Source organism: Wyeomyia smithii, chromosome 3 (genome assembly GCF_029784165.1).
Source record: "Wyeomyia smithii strain HCP4-BCI-WySm-NY-G18 chromosome 3, ASM2978416v1, whole genome shotgun sequence".
Taxonomy (NCBI): domain Eukaryota; kingdom Metazoa; phylum Arthropoda; class Insecta; order Diptera; family Culicidae; genus Wyeomyia; species Wyeomyia smithii.
Genome location: NC_073696.1, coordinates 90,035,229 through 90,054,952, shown reverse-complemented (window position 1 = coordinate 90,054,952; position 19,724 = coordinate 90,035,229). Strand labels below are relative to the sequence as shown.

General features: G+C 38.7%; 1 protein-coding gene across 11 annotated transcripts in view; it reads left to right on the top strand.

Annotated features, from left to right (window-relative positions):
* The window catches only part of LOC129731640 (dual 3',5'-cyclic-AMP and -GMP phosphodiesterase 11-like), a 328,537-nt gene that overhangs the window by 138,641 nt on the left and 170,172 nt on the right, over window positions 1–19,724 (top strand). For all 11 annotated transcript variants that reach the window (XM_055691783.1, XM_055691782.1, XM_055691781.1 and 8 more), the window contains one exon: window positions 14,163–14,240. In XM_055691783.1, coding sequence (XP_055547758.1) covers window positions 14,163–14,240 — 78 coding nt within the window. The remainder of the gene's footprint in view (window positions 1–14,162; window positions 14,241–19,724) is intronic.

Below are 19,724 nucleotides of genomic sequence, written 5' to 3'. Positions count from 1 at the left end.
CTCTGAAAACTAGTAAGGGATGAAACGAGGGAGCGAGGGCAAAAATTAAATGAAGCTTAAAGAAAACACAAAAAAGAATAAGATATCAGGCGTGAAATTGCAAAAAATAGTGAATCGGTTGTGGGACTGCTTAGACAGGAGATGTCGCGTCTATTAATTTTCATATTTGTTTTATTCCAATAACGTGATGTAGAGAGCTGCCTCGCCTGGTACGTGTGTGAAAATATATTAAATCGAGACAAAATTCATCGACCTTCAGTGGGGCACAGATTTTTGTGCGCCAAAACTGCGTCAGTTGGAGTTCGGTAATCGCCGATTTTTTCACACATCCTAGTTAACAAATACGTGTTATGATAGCCGCACTCAATCTCTGCTCTGGATGTCAATAAACAACAACCGGTCCATCGGAAGTGTGATTCTACCCAGCGAGAGACGCACAGTTATGCCATCAGCAGCAGAACAACAGAGCATGTGACTGCGCCGCTACGTACGAACGAACGAACGAACACTAAAGTTCCGGCGGCTGCAAACACCGCAAATTAGTTTTACTGCCATTTTACGTTGCGAAAGTTCCTGCTGTGGTGCCCTGCTGCAATTCGGATAACCATCGCACTGCCATGTCGTGCCGCCCGCGATTTTCTACGAATACTAATTGTTGCCCTTAACTGATGGATGATGTTGAGTCGACACTATCGCGGTGTGCAGTTTGGGTCGCTTGCTTTCCCTCTCTGGTGGTGTACTGGAAAGCAGACGGAGTGTAATAGCAGCAGCTCGTCGCGTTGTTTATGCATACAGATTAAACTGGCAGTGGTCTGTCGGTCTAGTGCTTTAATCTGACGATGTAGATTCCTTGATATGGCGGGAAACAATGGGCGCTTCCTAGGTGGTCTTAGGAATTCATAGAATCCCTAATTAGTTGACAATGTTGCTACCGGCATCGAGGTGGCAGATACAGATTGGTCGAGTAAGACCGGGTATTTTCAACAAGTTTTCCAAAAGTCCCGCTCCCTACAGTGGCATGACTGGAGACAATAGATTGTAACCAAAACTAAGCTTTTTAAAAAGGAATTGTTTATCTCTATCTGTATTGCAGCATCTGTATCCGTTCCAATAACACAACAAACCGAAATTCTAACAATGTATACTGTTTGTGTCCATTTAATTATTCAGTTGGACACGGAAGCCATGAACGACTCACACAAATGCCTTCTTTGCTGCCATTATCGTGAAGCCAATATAAATATGCGTGTTTTTTTACATGCGGGTGTAGAATCGATAATGAGGTAGTAAAAAACAACGCAAATTGATCAATGTCAACTCAGTTTTACGATACACTGAGCTTAAGTTGCCGAAACTGGAAAAAATACTAAACAAAAAAATCTTTTTTGTTGCAACATGAATACTTTCGTTGAACTAACAATAACTCTTCCTAATTTACACTATTTTACACATAAAAACTCGAAGTTTTAAAATTTTACAAAACTTGCGAGAAGTTCCTATTTTAATTAGTTCGATTTTGTTGCGAATTTGTAATTTTTATCAATAATAGACGGTTTTTGAAAAACTAACAATACGAATATGCTGCTCGGCATTTAATCCAGCGCAAAACGACTAAACAAAACCGATTGTGTTAGTAGAACGTAACCGACTAAAACCAACATTTTATCCTTTCTAACACAGTCGACCTTTCAGATTTGAAGTCGAGTGGCATAAGATTCGAAACTATGTCTACTTGCTCTTCAAATGAAGTTTGTAAAACCATACTCAAACATAAATTTGCCCAGTTGGCCCAATTTTGCAAAGATTCTGAAAAGTTTTTTTTCAATGCACTTCAAAAGTCAAAAGTTTATTTTGCAAATATATTTGAGCTCATAGTTGATAAACGGCCGGGCTGTGCATACCAGCAGTACAACCCGCACTAGTTGTCCCCAGTGTGGTCCAGAGCATATTGTACAGTAACTCCTATCCCTTCCTCCACGTGATACCGAATGTGATACGAGCAACCAACGCACAGTTGTTTGAAAATGAAAATTCGTGAACTTAATTGTTTTCTGATGTTTGTGTACATTTTAGCCTTCTTCTCTATTTCGCATGTCTGGATTATTCGTCGTTGTGTTTTTTCAAAGGTAAAAGCGTATGTAATTCAAAAAATTCACTTCTGTGTTTCATCATATGGAGAGTAAAAGTGTTCTACAATGGTGAAGTACGTGAAATTACAATTAAGCTTGCTGAAGGCTTCAGGGTTTTTCAAAGAGCACTCGATGCGTATTCAAATATTTTGACCTATTTTGACCATTGGACAGCAGTTTTTTGCTTGGAAGTGCTGTTTTCGATTATTATTCTCCTAACTTTTTGCCTTTCTCCTAGAGAGGTATAGCAATCACTGCAAAAACTAAAGGTATGAAAGTGCTCCAAAGAGCCGAATGTCGTATACCACTCGACTTAGTTCGACGAGCTGAGCATTTTGTATGTGTGTATGTGTATTAATTTTTTATGGAAAGGCCCTTTATCCACACTTAATATTAAAATACAATAAATTAAAGCCATAAACAATCAATTAACACTCATGAAGTTGTCCTCTTAAATATAAACTTAGTCTGTTTTTTAAGATTGCAGGCGACATGTCGATGTTAACAGTATGCTGTAGTTCATTAAATGATCTCATGAAACGGCATGTAGGTTCATGTTGTGAATAATTTCGAGCTCGTTGTGGAGGGTTAAGCACTCTTGAATTTCTTAGCGTAACCGTATTGCTATTACGATGTATTCGAGCTGAAAGGGTTCGACTATCAGTCCTTCCTGCAAATACGTTGATGAAAAATACTATGTCAGCAATCCTATGTCGGCAATGTACTGTGTCAATATTAACTAATGCACACAATTCTTGATAGGCAGGTAGTTGATCTGTCTGTAACTACACTGTCAATAAGATTTGTAAACGGATGTTGTCGGTCAAATGTAACACCTAGGTCGCTAACTTTTTCTTTACGTGGTAACTCAGTTCCATTGAAATGATATTAAATAGGAATAGGAGATATTTTACGAGAAAATGTCATAACTGAACATTTTTTAGCGTTAACGTTTAGAACACTATCCGAACAGAATTGTCCAATACTTTGCATGTCTGGTTGTAATTTAAGACAATCGTCATTTGTTTTGACGGGCAAGAAATTTTTTTACATCATCAGCATAAATCAGAATCATGGCATTAGTCAATTTGTCTGGAAGCTTGTTCATCACGAGTACGAATAACAGTGGTCATAAGTGGCTTCCTTGAGGTACTCCCAAATTCACAGTGAACGAAGCAGACTCGTGTCCCTTTATTTTAACATACTGAACTCTTCCCACCAAATATGTTTGCAACTAATTGTAGAGTGGACCGCCAATGCCGAAGTCACTAATCGATCGAAGAATGTGTCCTTCGTAACCGCATCAAATGCCTTGCTCATATCTGTGTAAATACAGGCGACTTGAAATCGTTAGAGAAGTAAACTCGCAAAGATTCGTGGTAACAGATTTCTTCTTTGAAAAACCGTGTTGCACAGAAGAAATGCGTTCAGCGACTACCTCGTAAAGAGAATCGTACACTAGCCGTTCGAAAAGCTTAGGAATAGCAGATTGGATTGTTATACTACGATAATTCTCTACATTTGAGCGAGATCCTTTTTTATGAACAGGTATGATGTGAGAAATTTTCCAAATTAAAGGAAAGTAACCGGAAGCCAGTGACGCGTTGAACAAACTGGTATAAGGGACCAAAAGCTCACCTTGGAACTGTTTTAGGAGGCTGTTCGAGAAAGTGTCAGGGCCAGGCAACGAGTTTCTGTCAAGTTTGTGAATTCCATTTTTGACATCAGTTTCAGATACTTGAAATACTTCCAAGCCACTCTCGAAAGAAGGTATACTCACAGTTGAAGGCTGCTACATTTTTATTTTATGGTATTTACAAGTGTATGTGTTGATGTATGCTAATATGTGTGTAAATGTCATGTTTTAAATCTTCGGTATAGTTGTGCTATTGGCTACCAGAAGTTCGTTATTTAAAGTGAAAAATAAATCCAGCAGAAATTTTCAAGGTGTATTTTTTTCTAAAAATTGAAATGTTTGTGTAAATCTACTTTAACAAAAGTGTAAAAAGTTAGAGCGAAAAATGTACTTTTTCCCAATATAAATCGGTTATTTCTAAAGATAGTAAAAAAAAAAATTTCACAAAATTACTTTGAATTAAGAGAGCTATAACATTGTAGAACAACTTTTTCTTCTATCTACAAAGATAAAAGAGTTAGATACCTGATTCCATCAAAAATTTGGGTCAACCTAAATTTTGATAATTTTTCAATAAGCGCTTTATAATATATAATACATATATAAAATGCTATAGACCTCTAGACCTAAATTTCTCCCTAGATTTGGTTTCCGGACCATCGTGCAGTGGTACGAGGGCTTAAAATCGTGAACTTGTTTTTTTTTACTTTCTTACAAGCAGGCATTATACTATGATAAGAAGCTATTTAGTATATAAAAAGTCTCAATGAATGACAAGCCATAGTTCGCTTAAAACATTAAATTGTATTGTGCCGTGTCAAATAAATGTTGTGTGAACAAAAAAAAGCCTTAGTTCAGAACTCCGCCGCTAGTGTTGCGGAGATACTTCTTAGTGCTACATTTTAGAGAAAGTTGTAGATAACGTTGTCATAAAAAACTTTGCTGAAGACACTCTATTCCTTCTTGTTTATATAAAAAATAATGGTTTCTATCAAACTAGTCTTAAAAATAAAAAATTAGAATTATTTCTATATCTCACAAGCTGTAACATTCAAAAGGCAGCAATGCTCAGCATAGATTTGTATATCATTTAAACACAACTTGCGGAAGACATAAAAGAGGTAGGTTCCACACAGATCGAGTTATAGCCAAAAAATTAGCCTTTTTGAATTTAATATCTGGCAATGAAAATACAGGAAGGTACAAACATCTGATCTCCAAGTACACAATCTCGTCGACCATCTCAAGCCTATAGCCGTATACAGAGACTGGAGGTGGGAGGCTGATATTGATCTCCTTGGAGCCTCTCGCTCGCATGTATTTTGTTTTCGAAACATTTACCCGCAGTCCGATTCGTCCGGCTTGGATTTCAGTCGGGCGTAAGTTTCCTCCACCGAGCGTTTCAATGTCTTCTAGAAAGTTTCTCAATTTCATGAGTACTTCATTTGGATGATAAAATTTTTTGTTTAAGGGGCCACGGTGTTTCCACAGACCGTTATTATAAAACAAAATGCACCAAAGAATCTGAGTACACCATTCGATTCGTTATGACGTCAAGAATCTCTGATCAAAATTTCGAAATCATCGTACGGTACATTTTTGAGTAATGCCCTTTTGAAAGTTGAAAGTGCAAAAAGGTGATAAATATAAAACCGACGTAATACCTATTTAAAGCACGTTTTTCGGCCAACATTTTATGAAATAACTTTCAATGGAGTTTCTACACATTCCATTCCATTTCAAGACATTAATAATTGGTGGAAAGATTTATTTGAAAATCCCACAGTGCACAGTGGTTTAAACTCGAAAAATCGTGATCGTTCTAGATTTGACTGTGAAAAATTGATTTTATGTACTCAATGTCTTCAGCAAAATTGTTTCATAAAACAAGGCCTTACTTTTGGCGTTTCGGTTTTTCGATCAATCCACCTAACAGTTAGATAAAAAAATATTTTTTCTAATTTTCAATATATCATATTGCTTTCTTCAGCAAAGTTGTGGAAAATTTCAAAAGAAAAACAATTGCTAAATACTGCGATGCCCTATCTGTACGTTGGACACGACAAAATAGAGTTTTTTGCGGAACACTCCTACTTAAAATCAGTTTTTTGTGGATTAATCGAAAACCGAAAACGCCAAACGTAAGGCCTTGTTCTATGAAACAATTTTGCTGAAGACATTGAGTACATAAAATCAATTTTTCACAGTCAAATCTAGAACGATCACAATTTCTCGAGCTTAGACCACTGTGCACTGTGGGATTCTCAAATAAATCTTCCACCAATTGTTAATGTCTTGAAATATGGAATGTGCAGAAACTATATTGAAAGTTATTTCATAAAATGGTGGTTGAAAAACGTGTTTTACAATAAGTATATCGTCGGTTTTATATCACCTTTTTGCACTTGACTACCTTCACAAGGGCATTAAACAAAATGTACCGTACGATGATTTTGAAATTTTGACCAGAGATTCTGGACATCATAACGAATCGAATGGTGTACTCAGATTCTTTGGTGCATTTTGTTTTATAATAACGGTATGTGGGAGCACCGTGAGGGGTGTTTACATCCAAAAAAACCTAAATTAATCCACCTAGCGGTCAGACCCAGCCTTTCTCATTCAAACTTTTATTTGTTTAAATAGATCTACATGAACGCTTCAATCTAATAAATGTATATTCACTCTTTAGGTTCTAAAATATTGATGTTCTAATCGATACATATAAAAATGCAGTCCGGTGTGTCTGTCTGTCTGATCCATATAGGCTCGAAAACTATCGAAACGATCGACGTGAAAATTTGTCTGTAGGGGTTTTTGATGCCGATAAAGGTTTCTATGATAGTTTGAGACCCCTCCCTCTTCTGGAAGGGAGGGGTCCCATACAAATTAAACATAAATTTCTGCACAACTCAAGAACAAACCAAGCAAACGAAACCGAATTTGGCATGTAGATATTTTAAGAGATAAAAGATATGTCCATAATAGTTGGACGCCCCTCCTTTCTCTGGAAGTGGAAATGAAACACAAATTTCTGCACATTTCAAGAGCTAACCAACTAAATGGAACCATTTTTTACCTGTGTGGGCTCATCACTGCGACCAGAGATTAGATCTATTGTGATATTGCCCAAGTGTTTTCTGTACTCCGCACTTCATATTATTGGCAGTATTACTATTGAAGTAAGTGATACGCTTATCATTCATATCCGTGCTTGCGTGTAAGTTTTACCTTTCCGTTTCAAGCTTACTACTCTAGTATACCGAGCCTCTATCCCTCCTAACAATATCGGCTAGTTACAATTCCCTGGAGAGAACTTTCATACGTTACTCACACCAGTTTTATTATAACAGAGACTTATTTTTGTTAGATGGAGTGTCAACTGAGATACTGTAGAACTCAGATTGGAAGAAAGGTACTTGGTGGGAAGCCTGAGAATAAACCCATGCTAAAGTCCTTTGGCAATCAAATGGCCTGATTCTACTAAGATTCGAACCCACGACCACCCGCTTACCAAGACGGACGCTGTAACCTTGCGGCTACGGAGCTCCCCGGAACCATATTTGGCAGGTGAATGTTTTTAGTAGAAACAAATTTGTTCCATAATCGATCTCAGGCAACATTTTGGATTTTATGATGGCAACTTCCGGTCTCTGGAAAACAGCAAAAAATGGCCGATTTCCACCCAATATAATAATATCCGGATCTAGAATGTTACACAGCAGCTAAAATCGATGGAAATTGTCTTCAAATGCCATTATGAAATCCAAAATGGCGACTTCCGGTTTCGAGAAAAACAGCGATAAACGTAATGATTGACTGGAGCCAAAAATCGACTTCAGACAACAATTGTAAGATGGCAACTTCCGGTTTCTGGAAAACGGCCTGAAATGGACGATTCTCATTAAATATGAGCATCTCCGGAACCAGAAAAATGGACAGAAGCTAAAAATTTATCACAGACACAATCTTGAATTTCAAGATGGTGACTTCCGGTGTCTGGCAAACAGCCGCAAATGACCAAATGCCATTGAATATGAATGTTTTCGGAACCAGAATTACGCCCAGATGACAGAAGTTGACTTCACAGGCAATTTTAAAGTCCAAAATGACGACTTTTGGTTTCTGAAAAACAGCCCAAAGTGACCAAAAACCACCCAATATGAGTATCTCCGGAGCCAGAATGTTACAAGAAGCTAACAATTGACACCATTTTGAATTGTAGGATGGCAACTTCTGGTTTCTGGAAAACAGCCAAAGATGGCCGATTCCCGTCTAACATGAGTATCTCCGGATCTAGAATGATACACAGCAGCTGAAATCGACCATAGACACCATTTTGGATTCTAGGTTGGCGACTTCCGGTTCCTGGGAAACAGCCGAAAATGATCAAATAATTTCCTATATGGGTATGTCTTCAACCAGAATGACGCTCAGAGGCCAGAAATTATCTCAAATACCATTTTGAAATCCAATATGGCGACTTCCGGTTTGTGAAAAACAGCCTAAAATAACCAAATGCCATCCAATATGAGTATCTCTGGAAGCAGAATGATGGAATGAGCTATCAATTGACCTCAGGCACCATTTTGAATTGCTAAATGGCAACTTCTAGGAAACAGTCGAAAATGACCGAATAATACTCAATATGGATATTTCCGTAATCGAGATGATGCATGGAAACCAAATATTGACCCTATGGCCGATTCGTCGTGCATTTGCAGCTTTTAAACACATCGCAAGGAATCAATGAATTTGGAACGTTCAAATAGTACGATGCCACATTTAAATTATGTTGAGGCCATATATATCGATCAAAGCAGGTATAGTTTTCAATAGTCTTTGCATTTCTTTTCTTTCCATAACTGTTGAGCCACATATCAAATTGTTTTAAAGTTTGTGATTTGTAAGTTTGAGAGATGACTCGTTCGTATGAACGTAATGTTCAAATAAGTCATGTTATCTTTGAGATAATAGACTTTCGTTGTTTTATTAACAATTTAATACATAACGGTTGCTTAAATTCGATTGTAATCAAATGAAATGGGAACGTATAGGGCAGCCAAAATTTGAAACCACATGTTCAATCATAATTCATCAGTTAACCCTTAACTAGCCCGCTCATCTCATAATAATATTGATCAAATCGGTTGTGTAGTTTCTGAGATAATGAAGTTTCGTGATTTTCACATTTCGGTACATCACACACGAAGTTACAGTTCGATTACAGTAATATTCAATGGGGTGTTATGAGGCAGCCAGACCTTTCATTTGACACTAATGTTGTGGAAATCGGGTCAGCCATCTCTGAGAAAAGTGAGTGAGTCTAAGTAGTCTTCGGAATATGTTCCTTTTCATAGCTGGATTTCACATTTTAAAACATAACAGGCAAAGTAATAGTCTTATTGCAAAACAAATCAATAGGGTCTTATGGGGCAACTAGACCTTCCATTTGACAGTGATTGTATGAAAATCGGTTCAGCCATCTCTGAGAAACATGAGTGATATTAAACAGTCTTTAGAACACGTTTCTTTTCATAACTTTTGAACCACAAGTTCAATTTTTATAACATTCGAAAGGTAAAGGTATTTTAGGTAGCTCGTTCATTTGAAATCAATTTTGTTCAAATCGGTTGTGTAGTTTTTGAGATAATGATATTTCATGATTTTTACATTTTGATACATAACCTCTAAACTAAAAATCCGATTACAATGAAATTTAATAGGGTCTTATGGGGCAACAGGACCTTTCATTTGCAATTAATTTCATGACAATCGGTCCAGCCATCTTTGAGAAAAGTGATTGAGAATAAAAATCTGCACATACACACACACACACACAGACACACACACACATACACACACATACAGAAAATGCTCAGCTCGTCGAGCTGAGTCGAGTGATATATGCCATTCGGCCCTTTGGAGCACTTTTATATCTTCGGTTTTGCAAGTGATTGCTATACCTTTCTAGGAGAAAGGCAAAAAAAAATTAACTTTTTTAATTTGGATGAACTTGGTAACTTTCTTCCGACACATTGTAAAATTAGCTATTTCGAGCAGGCTTGTAGAGGATTGGAAAAGTCTATCTCTTAACCTGACAAATTTATATGGTATAGAAGTAAAGCACCCCCTCAAATGTATTTTACATGATAACGCTCTTATCTTAATTTTGCCATGATCATGACACAATTTTCAAGAGAACATATTTTGCGGAAAGGCAGATATTAACAGCTAATTTCAGTTTCATTTCATCCGGATTCTTGTTCACTCCAATTTGCATATATATATCGTACTGAAATCGAATGGGATTCATAGACATTTTTCGTAAATTAAGTTGCAACTTTTCTGGAATTTGATTATATTTAAAACAACTTTTTTTTAAATCTGACAATCGGTGATCGTAAATGAGTAAGCCATGGACGTTTGGTGATTTGACAGGTGGTCGGAAATTTGAGCGAAGTGTTGCAACATGTAACTTCAAAATATCCGAGTTATTTGAGGTCTGGTTTAAGTCAGATTCGCGAGTGCAAAATGAAATAGGAATGAAATATGTAAAGAATAAAATACCAATGCGGGTTTGGAGCGAGATGAGCTACAACGGACACAACTTCCAGATACATCATCTGCTCGTAGACTTCAAGGCAGCGTACGATTCAGTCAAACGCTACGAGTTGTGGCAGATTATGCTCGAAAATTACGGTTTTACATCATGCGTCAAGACAGCGGATGAATTTCCGAACGCGTTCATGACGTTTGATAATCTGAAGCAAAGGGCTTCCGGACTTGCTGTTTAACATAGCCTTGGAAGGTGTTATACAAGAAGCAGGTGTGTAGAAGAGCGGCAACATTCTTATACGCTTCGCAGACGATATCGACATCAACGGTGTTTATCGTGAAGCTGTGGAGGAGAAGAGGAGTAACTCAAAACCGAGTTTTGTGTAGGTATATTCTGGATTCGGCATAGGATCTCAATGATATGTCGCCATAAAAAGAAGTAAGTTATGAAATGCATATGCATAAAAACTTCTTCTGTACTGATTTCTTTAGACACTTGCCAAGTCTTTTAAAAAAGGCTTTGTCTAGAATGAAACCGAAGTTGATAAACTCTATTATGTTGTAATCCAGTTATTTCAGCAAGCTGAATAAGAATTATTGAACGTTAAAAAAATTCAAGTGGAAACGCTCTGCTCGACTTGAGCTTAAGCTACTGAATTAATCAGAATAATCAGTGTAGTCACCTTTCTTTTATAACCTCTGTTATTCGAGCAAACTACTGAGGCAGAAGAAACCTGCTTCGCAATAGTGTCATCAGGGTACGAGGTCTGGCCTGAAACGATGTTTGACAAGTGCATTCGTATAATAATAATAAAATTAGCATATTCCACTACTCGTCCATAGACAGTAATTTGCTAAACATCAAGGTTTTTGAGATATTCAAATTTTTTTTCAAATTTCACATACTAAAACATTCACGCCGTTTTCAAAAATAAGCATTGAGTCAGAATGATCTAAATACGTGTGGAAAAATCATGTGTCCTTTAGTCGTACACATATGAAAGAATTCGTTTCTGATTTCACCGTTTTCAGAACGATTTCACTTGGAATTATTGTACAGTCCCTACACAATCAGGTCAGTCAACGCGAAGTCTGAATGTTGAAATGAGTATTAAAATGATTGATCAACAATGCTTTAACATCAATTTTTTTGTACTGATATGTACTTTAGATTTTCAATGATATTTGAATCGATTGAAATGTAAAATATTATAACATGTTATGGGACAGTTCAGGCAAATTGTAGAAGCCCATTTAGTTAGTAAAATTGTCATAAATCATCATAAGAGTTACTCTATTGATGTAACAGCAAGATTAATATATTGCTGAGTTATCATCAGAATTGTCACAATTATGGCTCACTTCTCTTGATGAACCGCCCAAGGTTATAACCTTTTACTTATTTTTAGTGAATTTGGTTAAATAAAATCACTTTGATCGTCTAAGTAAGGGTTCAACTGTGTTATTAATGTACTGCTATTACTAATAAATTGTTCGATTTCTTGAATATAGACGAAATTTCCTAGAAGTGATCCCTAATTATTGTTTCATAATTTCATTCTATAAACTTCAATACCTCATTCAAGTTGTCAATTTTTTTTAGATTTTTGACCAAAGGTGGTCGTTTATATAGAATAAGTGAGCAACTATCAAAGATTTTCATAGATCTAAAAATTCAAATTCTCACCGCTATGAGGGTTCAGCTAATGAAGTCTGGTTGAGCTAAAGTTTTACATGGGAGCTATTAATCTTTGGAGTACTTCCATTTTTTTAAATGATCGTTTTTCTCAATCGGAAATATCGGAATAACATTATCCGGTTTGTAGAAGATAACATTCTAAACGACCTGTCTTGAAGTTAGGCAGTTATGATTTCCTTTTATTTTTGAATTCTACTAACATGACTTGATTGTTTTCATAGTCACATTCCTGACCAATTATTCAGGGATGTGAAAACAATCAAATCATGTTAGCAAGATTCAAAAATAAATTTCGAAACGGCATTCCGGTAATGAATTACTGCTTAATATTTGATAAACGGGTTGATAATGGTAATGAATAACTGCTTAATATTTGATAAAAGTAAAGGCAATTACCCTTCTGAGTCTAATTGTGCCAACAATTCAGCGATCTACATCCCGATTCTAATGTTGTACACCTGTTAATGTGGAGAATGATTGCTAACTAACCTCTACTACTGTTAGGTTGCAGTAAGTGTGAGCCCAAGTTGGAGTGCAGCTTGATAACAGTGCGTTGCTGGTGCCAAATGTTACCGTCAATATTTTATGTTTTTTTCGCCGCGAAAACTACAAATGTTTTGTTTTGTCTAAGCGATGATGTAACCATTCATGTGTTGCGTGTATTGTTACGTATAATACTAGGTGAGGTAATTTTACGGCAACTAACCGGTTAACTATAGCTTAGGAACGAATTAAACCAGTGCTTCGATAAAAAAATGCATTTATCACGACTCGAATGCACTGTTCTGGTTAAGGTTCGTATATGTTTTGGTTAGATTTGCGTGCACCAGTTGAAAACGTTTTATAGAATAAATTTGCTACGGAACACGTTCAATACTAGCCAAGTTTCTTAGCTTATATATGAACAGTTGGGGTCTAAAATAGTCAGTTGTGTTTCTAGAACCCCCTGCAATTGCAATGAGGTCACTTGTAACAATTTTAGTGTTTAGCTTGATTGCTTCGGTAGCGTACGGTCAGCTGCCACACTACACTACCTACAAAAGTTTTTCGACAGCTCTGCAAGAATGTGCCGAGTATTTTCAGATGTCAAACTGTACTCTCCAGCGGTACGTCCAACAGTCGTATCCGGATGATCCGATCGTCATGAAGTTGATCCATTGTACTCTTGTGAATCTGTGCAGTTGGGACGACAGTACCGGAGTGCGAGAATATTCATTCCGTAACTTTTTCCGTCCACTGCCGGACGACAGTTGTCATGAGAATCGAACCCGTGAGTGTGTGAAAAATGCTCTTCAGCAGATACCAGGAGATTGTTTCACCAGTCGAGCTTATAAAACCTTCAAATGTTACTACCGGCATTTTGGAGATCTCGTCAGCGAAGATCAGTTCATCATGAACGAGGAACTTGAGATGCAACAGCTGACGCAAACTTCCTTAATCATTGAGAGTCTACCGCGATGTGTTCTACTGCAGTATTGCAAGGGAAATATCGTAGAAGATCCCAACTGGCCCCAGGTTCAGTTAGCGACTTTCGTTCGAGCAGGTTTCTACACACTGCAAAACGGTATTCAGTTGGAGAACCTCTACACCCAGCTGGGTCAGCCGGAACTGTTGACCCCGCAGACCCGCCAGTGCAGCGAAGCCGTCACCAGGTCACTTTGCGATGCCGATGATGCTACCAAGCTGAATGAGATAGTGAAGCAGTGTTTGAACGGAATTCTTCCTACGCTCAAGTACGTTCAGCAAGCAGCTAGGGTTTTGGTTGGTGAGGATTACGCCTGTCAGTGTAGTGTACAACCTAGCACACCACCACCTCCAACGCGTTGTGATGTTTGCGGAACTCCCCGGCCAGTTGATGTAAATGGTCCTTTCTGTAGTTGCCTGTCAAACGCGATTTCTCCAGTGTACAATCGTGTAGTTTAATGATTTGAAATTCAGTTGATTTATTAAAAAAATGAAGAAAAATTAAACATGTATTGAAGTTGAAGCAAATAACGCTTGTTTGATGCAAGGGAAATTATTAAGGAATGAATAGTTGCCTAAATCAATTGATATTGTTTTCACACTTTCTTAAACGTTTTAATACTCAATTTGAAAATCAATTCAAAAATGAACTGAATGAGAATATTTTTTTCCACAGGACCCCTCAAGGCTGTCACACTGGCCTCCCCGGGTAACACCGTTCCGCCCGTTCTGTGGCGCGCACGTCGAAAAGCCGGTAAGTTGATTTAGTTTGATGAATTTTAAGCGCGTTTTATTGTATTACCATTACCAGAAACATTTTTTTGTAAGCCATTTTCATTTTTCTTTTTCGTTCACATTTCTCTTTGTTGGTTACGGGACAAAAAAAAAACATTTTATTTGTGTCCATGCAAGTGATTTTCGAAAAACTTTTAAAATCGATTTTCGATAATTAGTTCAACTACTACTATTTTCTTTTGCGTAAAGTTTCTTTTAACTCAAGATAGCATTTTCGTTGTTTGTTGATTTGAGACTTATTTCGAGCCAATTTCTATAAAAAAAAACAAATGATCAATGCATCCTCATAAATCATACTTAACTCGCTACAGGGCGGAGTTTGAGCGGAGTATTTTGAGTTATATTCAATATGTTTGGAACAGGCAGAACCACACCACACATTTTATGCTTGTGAGAAAAATTGTACCACGAAAAAAAGAGACCAACTACGAGTTTGCAGTAATCGATCTCATTCATCACTCATATATTCATCACTTGTCCAAGTTTTTTTTTCTAAGAAAGCTGGTTACGTTACAATGATTAATACCGAAAAAAATGTGAAATATATATGAGCCTGTTGTCTTAATAAGATAAACAAACAACACTTACTGTTGTATTTTTCTTGGAACCAAACTGGTTGGTTGTGGTTCGTATATCTAGGGCTAAAAATGGTGAAAACCGATCGTAAATTATTTTTTGGTTTCCCCCATGATGGCCATGAAAGTGGATTTATCAAGTCCTCTGACTCTGAAAGGTAGCTGTTTAAAATTAGCTTCCGCCAAAGTTCACTATCGCATCATCGTCGTTTATGACGCAGCCGAAAAGGTGATACAAGCCCCCGAATGCCAGAGGAGAGGAAACCCTTTTTTTATGCGGAGCCGAGCAATTTGAGCTCTCCGATCACACCGATGGGACGAACTGAATTATGATGACGCGTAAAGGGTTCCGGGTCTACCACACGGGAGTGTAGTATCCAAGGGCAATCTAGTTCATTATTTTACCGTCATTTCCTGTCCGAAAAAGAACACCTTTGGCAGCCCCCGTCGTTAAAGGGCTTCCCAAACATGAGAGATAGTATTTTATTGTTGTTACCTTGTAACCCTCAATCATCATCTATGACGCAGAAAAATATAATGAAGTTTTTCCTTTCTTTTTCAGGTAAGTTGAATTCAAGCAAGTGTTATAGCATAGTATATGTGAGTCATGCTTTACAAGAGCATTCTATACATCGTAGCTCTAACTGAATCTGTAAAAAGCATTAAAAAGACTACTTGTAGAAATCATAGCGCTTGTTGGGCCCTAGATTTAGTGATAGGATGAAGCTGCTTCTATGTACATACTTACGTTAAGACATACCATTTCATTTTACGGATATCAGTGGTTGTGGCTTCAATTCTTATAGTTTCATTGAATGCGATACCCTTAGACCTGCCTGCTTGCCACTTCATGAATGCGAAGGATATGTACGTGCTCCTGCATCAACATTGGTTTTATGTGGTTTGGTTCTACTCACGTCGCTTACACAGTAGAAGAAGGTGGTATGCTATAAATCATTTTCTTTAAAAGGCTAGCGGAAGGCTTTAACTGTGCGAAAGCACTACCAAATTTTCAACAAAATTTTATGTTAAACGTTTTGTAGGGCAATCATGATTTACAGTTGAACACGATTTAACCGGATTGAAACCAGTCAAGTGTTAGCAGTTAGTTTTGGAGCCACACGAAATCTTTCCTGATACTAGCCTTTCATTGATTTTTTCTATCAAAATTACATATTTTATCAATCAAAGACTTAAATGAGTTTCTTCGCAAACAAAACGTTAAAGCGACGGACCCGGCTAGCAATTTCTATATGACACACTCACGTAAGTTGACGCGTTTTGGTGATGACTAAGGGCACCAAAATTAATAGGAATGGTTGTACAGCTATAATCTTTCATTTTATCCGGTATGAGTTTTTTGAATGCATTTTTTTCATTTTGTCGACCAGTGTCATAATTACGGAGCGGTAAGGTATATAAAATTGTCATAATGTTAAATATCTAGCAAATTCTTTTAAATTTGTAAAAGTAAATTCAACAGATTCCACTAAATATGTTGTTCACGATCCGCTACCACATCTTTCAATCTTGGGGTAGTATTCTCCAACCATTTCTAACATAGACCGATCGGGAGTTCTCATCTATTCCACACATCCAACGAGAGGGTCTACTACAAAGTCGCCGACCTCTGTCAGGCTCTCTACCAGGCCCGGCTTTAAGGGGGGGGGGGGGTAAAGGGAACAAATGCCCCGGGCCTTCCGATACGTGGGCCCCCCTAGTCATGTGCCGGACGTGAAGACAGAGTGGAAACCTTTTTTTTCGTCATCTTCCAGCAAAACGTTAAGTCATCTCAAAATTTAAAATTTTCTTACCTCTAATTTATGAAGAAAAGAGGGCCCCACGAAAATATCTGCCCGGGCTCTCCAGCACCTAAATCCGGTCCTGCTATCTACTGAATATTTTTTATCGTTGGGTGCTCCTCCGACATTCGTGTCACGTGGGCAGTCCACTGTAGCCTGTTGTCTAATAGCTCATGGTTCATGCGCTCCATTCTTCAGTTTACCGCCAACTATTGATGGGCGTACCCTATGCTCGAAGATTCCAAATGCTCACCGGTCGGTTTCTTTATCGAGCAGCACTCATGGCCGTAGAGTACCACGGGGAGAATCAGCGTCCTGTAGAGAGCAAATTTAGGCGGACATGCAAGCTGTTTGATCTCAGGTAGAAACGTAAACCGTGAATGACGATTTATCACAAAATAAGTACAAAGACTCGATGAACTTCCATGCTCTCTACCAGCCACTATGTACACTATGTATGTTTTGGTATAGTTGATGATAGGTCCAATTCTTGCTGCCTTTTGAGAGGGCACGAATTTGTCTTCCTCTGCTCTGTGGTTTATACTGACGATATCAACATCATCCGAAAAAGCCTTGACACTTCGAGATATTTTTACCGCTCCTTTGCAAGCCAGTTTTCCGCACTACATCCTCTAAGGCAGTCTTAAACAATAAGTTCGGAAGCCCGCGAAGGGAAAAAAAGGAAATTTCTTCAGCTATCTTGACGCATGATGAGAAACCATTAAGAATAAGCTTAATCAGTTTTGTTGGTAAACCGTGTTCAAGCATTATGGCAGATTATGATTAAACACGGTCTCCCAACAAAACTGATCAAGGTTACCCATTGCAGTTAACTTAATCGTACGCTGCCTTGAGGTTTAAATGATGATCAGTTTGCATGTTTTACTATCTGAACTTGCCAAGGATATAACGTAAGGCGAACACTTGCTTCGTTGTAGATCGTTTTTCCCAAAAACCGCATTAGTAAAGCTTCACTGCTTCAGAGACAGCGTGAGCAACAGATCGCCACACCTCTGGCTGCGGCGAAGTTAGCATAGAGACTGTGTCTACTAATAATGATACGGAAGAACTGCTTCCGTTCAACCTATGCGGTTGCATCCCCGATGACGATATTTATATCATGTTTTGAGCACTCTTCGTATGATTTATCGAGAAGCTCATAAAATTCCTCCTGCAAGTCATGAAGTTTGTAATAGAAGAATCTTTCTTCGATAACAATGGTCGACAAAAGAGAGAAAATATGCGTCCCTTAAGCTCAAAATAGTTGCCCTAGAGAGATCATAGCTTTTTGATCATTCCTGTGAATTTCGGAGCGCCTAGTATGCAGGAGTGCGTCAAAATGCGTCAGAGTGTCGCATAGCATATGCTCGCCGGTTTGTCGCTTCAGCATTTTGTTTAGGGGCCGTTCAATAATTACGTAAGCATATTTTTCAACTTTTTCGACCCCCCCTCCCCCATTATAAGCCATCGTAAGATTTTTTACTACCCACCCTCCCCCATAGTAAGATTTTACTGCCAGCATGTATAGTTTTTATGGGTTCGCCACAGAAGGCAGAATCACGTAAGGCAGAAGCACGAAAGGCAGAATCATGAAAGGCAGAACTCTATGACCGTACACACATAGCAGAATATTTCAAAAGGCAGAATTTCGAAGGGCACGAAAAGCAGAATCACTGGTAGCAAAACCTAACTAACGGTAACCAATGCGTGATGACATATTGGTGCGAATCCTGGTCACGGTATCGAAGCTGCTACTCTACCTTTATTATTTAATATTATTTGGTAACCAGACATTATAACTGGTCACAAGCAATGACCAGTTTTGATGGGAGGTGCAAATCAAGCCACTATTAGATCAGAAACGCGCAAACTGGTTTGGCTCAGGTCCTAATGAGTCTCATGGCATCGAGGAGAGTAATTTTTCGATGGTATGTATTACTTACACTAGTCTCAATGACTTACTTACTTTACCTTACTTTCAAGGCGACAGACCGATTATCGATCCAGTGCCGAATCCAGAATACGTCGTCATGTCCCTCGGTCTTGGGCTGCTATCCTCCAATCGCCCCTAACACCTATTTCGCGTGCATACTCATCGACAGCACACATCCAACGAGTGCGGGGTCTACCCCGGAGTCGACGACCTCTATCGGGATTCCTGCTTAATATAGCCTTCGCTTGCATTCTCGTTACATGCCCAGCCCACTGAAGCCTGCCGTGTTTTATCTGCTTGACTATATCCACCGATTTGTATGCCTGGTACACTTCATGGCTCACGCGTTTGCGCCAAACACCATTGTCTAGTTTGCCGCCAAGGATTGAACGCAAAATCCTACGCTCAAAAACACCAAGAGCTCGCCGATCAGCCTCTTTCAGCGTCCATGATTCATGGCCGTAGAGAGCCACCGGAAGTATCAGTGTTTTATAGAGTACAAGTTTAGTACGGATTTGCAGACTGCGGGACCTAAGCTGGTTACGTAGTCCGTAAAAGGCCCTGTTTGCGGCTGCTATCCGCCTCTTTATCTCACGGCTAACCTCGTTGTCACATGTCACTAATGTTCCCAGGTAAATAAATTCATCGACTACTTCAAATGTTTCCACATCCAGCACCACCGCAGCACCAACCTCCGACGGACTACCACGCAATCTGCCAGCCACCATGTATTTCGTTTTGGCAGCGTTTATGACAAGCCCTAATCTCGCAGCTTCCCTCCTGAGAGGTCCGAAGGCCTCTTCCACAGCTCTACGGTTGATACCAAAGATGTCGATATCGTCCGCAAAACCGAGAAGCATGTGCGACTTCGTAATGATGGTGCCGCTTCTCTGCACACCAGCCCTCCGTATAGCACCTTCCAACACTCTCAGCATGGTCCGATGGATGGCACGATACAGCTGTTCGCTCCCGACTTTGAAGAGTTCGGCGGGAATGCCGTCCTTCCCGGCTGGCTTGCAGTTTCTCAGCTCTTTTACTGCTTTCTTCACCTCGTCCATGGATGGTGGATCCACAGCTTGACCATCATTCTCAATAGCCATCCTGCTTCTTTCGACTCCACTGTTTCCCTCACC